Genomic DNA, 5000 nt, shown 5'->3' on the forward strand with positions numbered 1-5000 from the left:
TGGGTTTTATTAAATTTGATAGCATTTATAAAAAAAAGTGACAAAGTGAAAAATATTTTGACAAAAAAGTGAGAAAAAAAAAATTTGACAAAAAACTTGAAAAAAGTGACAAAAAATTTGGAGTGACAAAAAAGTTGACAAAAAACTTGGAAAAAAGTTGACAAAAACGTCGCAAAAGCTTGAAAAATGCAGGGAAAAGTGTCGAAAAAAAAGTTGAAATTTTGCCCCATAAAAACTAAAAGTTGTACCAGGGTTAAGCACTTGACAGAAGCGACAGAAACGCCAGAATAAGAGACGAGAGGAACTGAAATCTGGCCCAGGGCCGGCTCTGCTTGTTGCGATGACTCACCTCCGAGGCGTTTGTATTTTAAGGTGTTCCTGTTATTGTGTCCCGTGTGTTTCTGCCGGGCCGCGGCCCCGTTGATGGTTTAATTAGGTGGCCTTCAGCTCGCAGGAAGTGGGTTGAATCGGAGGCGTGGTGGGAGCGGGCTGTACCGGGTCGAGGTGTGTTACCGCCTCTTTGTTTGTCTTTCTTTGTTACAGCGAGCCTCTAGAGGCCAGAGGTCTATTTCACTCGGGGAATTCTTTCCAAAAACATGGACTTGTTTTGATTCTCAGAGATTTAATGGTATAAATATTTTAATGTTACGCTGCCCATGTTATTTTGGACCATGGTGAACAAACTAGATTGGGACTGAAAGGGCAGAAAGAGTCAAAGATCTCTCTAAGCAACACATTCTTATTTTTGTATGCGATTTTTGGCGATTTTTTAACTTTCTGTTGGCACTTTTTTTAGGCCGTGTTCCTCAAAGATTCGGGGCTTTAGCGTAAACATTCAGGGCTGAAGCCCCTGGTGTGTGTGTGTGTGTCTCTCTGTATGTTATGTATGTGTGTGTGCGTGTGTCTCTCCATGTGTTTATATGTGTGTGTGTGTGTGTGTGTGTGTGTGTGTGTGTGTGTCTGTGTATGTATGCATGTGTGTGTGTGTGTGTGTCTGTGTATGTATGCATGTGTGTGTGTGTGTGTGTGTGTGTGTGTGTGTATGTATGCATGTGTGTGTGTGTGTCTCTCTGTATGTATGTGTGTTTGTGTGTGTGTGTGTGTGTGTGTGTGTGTGTGTGTCTGTGTATGTCTTTGTATATATATATGTATGTATGTGTGTTTGTCTGTGTGTTTGTGTGTGTGTGTGTGTGTCTCTGTATGTATGTGTGTTTGTGTGTCTGTGTGTTTGTGTGTGTGTGTCTGTGTATGTCTTTGTATATATATATATATATGTATGTATGTGTGTTTGTGTGTTTGTGTGTGTGTGGGTGTCTCTCTCTGTATGTATGCATGTGTGTGTGTGTGTCTCTCTGTATGTATGTGTGTGTGTGTGTGTGTGTGTGTGTTGTGTGTGTGTGTGTGTGTGTGTGTGTGTCTCTGTGTGTGTGTGTGTGTGTGTGTGTGTGTGTCTCTGTATTTATGTATGTATGTATGTATGTGTGTGTGTGTGTGTCTCTGTGTGTTTCTCTGTGTGTGTGTGTGTGTGTGTGTGTGTGTGTGTTTGTGTGTGTGTGTGTCTGTGTGTGTGTGTGTGTGTGTGTGTGTCTGTGTATGTCTTTGTATATATGTTTGTGTGTGTGTCTCTGTGTGTGTGTGTGTGTGTGTGTGTGTGTCTGTGTGTGTGTGTGTGTATCTGTGTGTTTTGTGTGTGTGTGTGTTCAGGTTGTACCTGGAACATGGAGCTCTGGTCTCACCGGTCCAGATCCTCCGACCAGATCCGAGCTTGCAGAATCCAGCTGTGTGTCAGAGACTGTCGGAGACAAACACAGAAAGCAGAAATCCAGCCCCGCATATCAATTTAGTTTCACAATAATTTTTGGCACACCTAGTTGTGCGCCAAACCAAAAACTAAAACCACAGCCTTTAATGGGATTCTCTTTCCCAAGCGTGGCCCTTAGAGAAACTGAGTTTGACACCCCTGCACAGTTTAAACACAGCTTGTACTGCAGTAACAGATTCTTCCTTATCTCTGACCATTCATCATTTCTTTCACTTTACTTTGTTTGTGTCTGGAGATTTGTCCTAAACCCACCCGTGTCTTCACAGTTGTGTCCGCCGTATCCCGGACAGCAGTGCCACAGCAGAGCGCTGAAGATCTGCTGCTTCTGCCTGTACAGTGGCCGCGAGGACAGCTTGTACCTGCAAAGGAAAGAAAGAAAAGATGCAAAAACAGTCTTTTACCCCAAGTGAAGGAGTTCAAATCCATTGGAGATTGGTGGGAGAATCGGCACGGCGATTTTTACCACCGATTTTTTTTCAATTAATCAATTAGTTGTTTGATCTATAAAATGTCAGAAAATATTAAAAATGTTTCATTCCAAAAAAAATTTGGAAAATTCTTTTTTGATTTTTTTTCGATTAATCAATTAGTTGTTTGATCTATAAAATGTCAGCAAATATTAAAAATGTTTCATTCCAGTTCCTTAAAGTCCAAGCTGTTGTCCAAACCCCAAATATATTCCGTTTGCATGGGATATAAAAACAAAATAAAGCAGGAAATCTCCATATTTGCAACATGACATCATGACTTGGCGTAAACATACAGTACACGCCACTTTCTAAAGCCACGTGGCGTGTTATTGATAGGTTTGGTATCTGTGCATGCAGGTGTTTGAATGTATCTCATCTATTCTAAGGAGCTTTGTGAGCACAAAAAGAGTTTAAAAAGGATCCATTTTGATGTGCATGTTGGTCACCCTTGGCCACACACGTCGGTACGCTCACGTCTCGTTGTCATGAAAGTTTGTTCACCGTAAAGCTGCCTTTGGTTTGAATTCATTGGACTGGTTGTCATCTTTGAAGTCTCCTAACATCATTTCTGAGTTATCACACGATAACAGTTACCTGGACGCATTTTGAGCTATCTGCGGGTATGTCTACGCTGTATACAGCAGACGGCAGTCTGCAACGTCACAGCGTTAACATACACGGCACTTTCTAAAGCCACGTGGCGTGTTATCGCGATGCTACGGTTGGGTTTAGGAAACATGACACGTGTTTGACCCATCCTCCCCCCCGACCGACCTCCCTACGAAGATTTTCACCCTTTCATACTACTGGCTAAGGTGTCAGTTCACACGCAATCGCAAGGTAATGTTCAGTTCAGTTCAGTTCAGTCACTTTATTATCCAAAATGGGAAACTTGATATGCAGTCAGGAGTGAAAGATAAAATGCAACATACAAATAGAGACAAGAATACAAGACATGAGTACAACAGTTAGTTGTTTCCTGTATGTAATACACACACAACACAATTTATCACCACTGGAACAATCTCTAAAAACATGACAAGTACTACATTACATGTGCAAATTAAGCTGAGTTATTGCACATGGGATAACAGGATTTTTTACCCCTATTGGTCTTAAACCGAGGTACTCTAAATCTGCGACCTGATGGGAGTATTACACACTCAGAGTGAAGGGGGGGTTTGTGCAGTCTAATATAGACCCAAGTACTTGCTGGTCAAAGATAACCATCAAGGGGGACAAGTCAATGGAGGCCAAACAATTAAATTCAATTTTCAATTCAATTTTATTTATAGTATCAAATCAACACTTTACAGATAGAGTAGGTCTAGACCACTCTATAATTTACAAAGCCCCAACAATTACAGTTACTCAAGAGCAAGCATTAGCAGTGGCTATTGGGACAGTGGCGAGGAAAATCTCCCTTTTAGGAAGAAACCTCGGCAGACCCAGACTCTTGGTAGGAGGTGTCTGACGGGGGGCAGCGTTGATTAACAGGCTAAAAAACGAATATGCGTCTTAATAACACGCAATAATGGCGTACGAATTGACGTGTCATACATACGCCACTTCATGACATCAGTCTGTCAAAGCAGGACTTCTTACAGTAACAGTAAGTATTTGTACTTTTACTGCAGTAAAGTATCCAAGTAACTTATTGTTGTTGTTATTGTTGTAATTGTCGTGTACTCACATGGGCAGCTGGCAGTCGGGCGCCCCGCTCGGACACGGACTCTGAGACTTCATGACATACTTCTCTGATCCACACACCGCCGTCTTGGTAACCACACGCCTCTGCACGAACGCACACCAGTTCCTGCACACACACACACACACACACACACACACACACACACACACACACACACACACACACACACACAGCTGTGGTGAATAAAGCCGACTATAAACACGTGTGTGATGAGGTCAGAGGGCAACATACGTCAGGTGTGTTTGGTGTTTTGACGGGGTCACCCTGCTGTGTGTGTGTGTGTCTCTGTGATGTGTCTGTGTGTGTATGTGTGTGTGTGTGTGTGTGTGTGTGTGTGTGTGTGTGTGTGTGTGTGTGGAGTCACATGAAAAGAGCCCTGAGGGGATTTAACTTTGTGGTTTTACAACATTCAACATACTTCTCCTGATAAATTTACCTCCTAAACACTCACTGGATGATCTGGAAAACACTTTGTGGTCAGGCCTGAGGCCACTGAGGGGAAGTCAAACTACTACGATGAGTCACAAGATGACCATATCAACACACAAAAGGACTACCAAGACTCACAAATTGAACATATAGACACACAAAACAACTCCAAAGAGTCACAAGATGACCATATAAACACACAAAACAACTACCAAGAGTCACAAGTTGAACATGAGGACACACAAAAGGACTACCAAGACTCACAAGTTGATCATATAGAGACACACAAAACGCAAGACGCAAGATGACTACGAAGAGATGAAAAATTATCATAGAAAGATGAAAAAGGACTACAAAACAACCATAAAGAGAATATACATTTATTTCAAAACTTGCCATTTTCAGCGTGTAGTTTGCAAGCCTGAAGCTTGTTGTTTGGGCCACACAGAGAGGGAGAGGTGAGGGCCAATAATGACCATAAAGAGATGCAAAATGACTACAGAGACAGTTCTCTCATAATCTGTCCATGGCTGCAGGATATTTAGAGTTACAAATATCAGAGATTTAT

The 5000-nt window shown here is 42.0% G+C and overlaps 1 protein-coding gene across 1 annotated transcript in view; it reads right to left on the reverse strand.

The window, feature by feature from the left end:
- mmrn2a (multimerin 2a) overlaps positions 1-5000 on the reverse strand; it is a 35714-nt gene that overhangs the window by 16995 nt on the left and 13719 nt on the right. The window contains exons 2-4 of the mRNA XM_028602985.1: positions 3986-4108; positions 2075-2181; positions 1712-1792 (exon numbers count right to left, since the gene is read on the reverse strand). Of these exons, the coding sequence (XP_028458786.1) occupies positions 1712-1792; positions 2075-2181; positions 3986-4108 (311 nt within the window). The remainder of the gene's footprint in view (positions 1-1711; positions 1793-2074; positions 2182-3985; positions 4109-5000) is intronic.

This window comes from Perca flavescens, chromosome 17, assembly GCF_004354835.1.
Source record: "Perca flavescens isolate YP-PL-M2 chromosome 17, PFLA_1.0, whole genome shotgun sequence".
In the NCBI taxonomy this organism is placed as follows: Eukaryota; Metazoa; Chordata; class Actinopteri; order Perciformes; family Percidae; genus Perca; species Perca flavescens.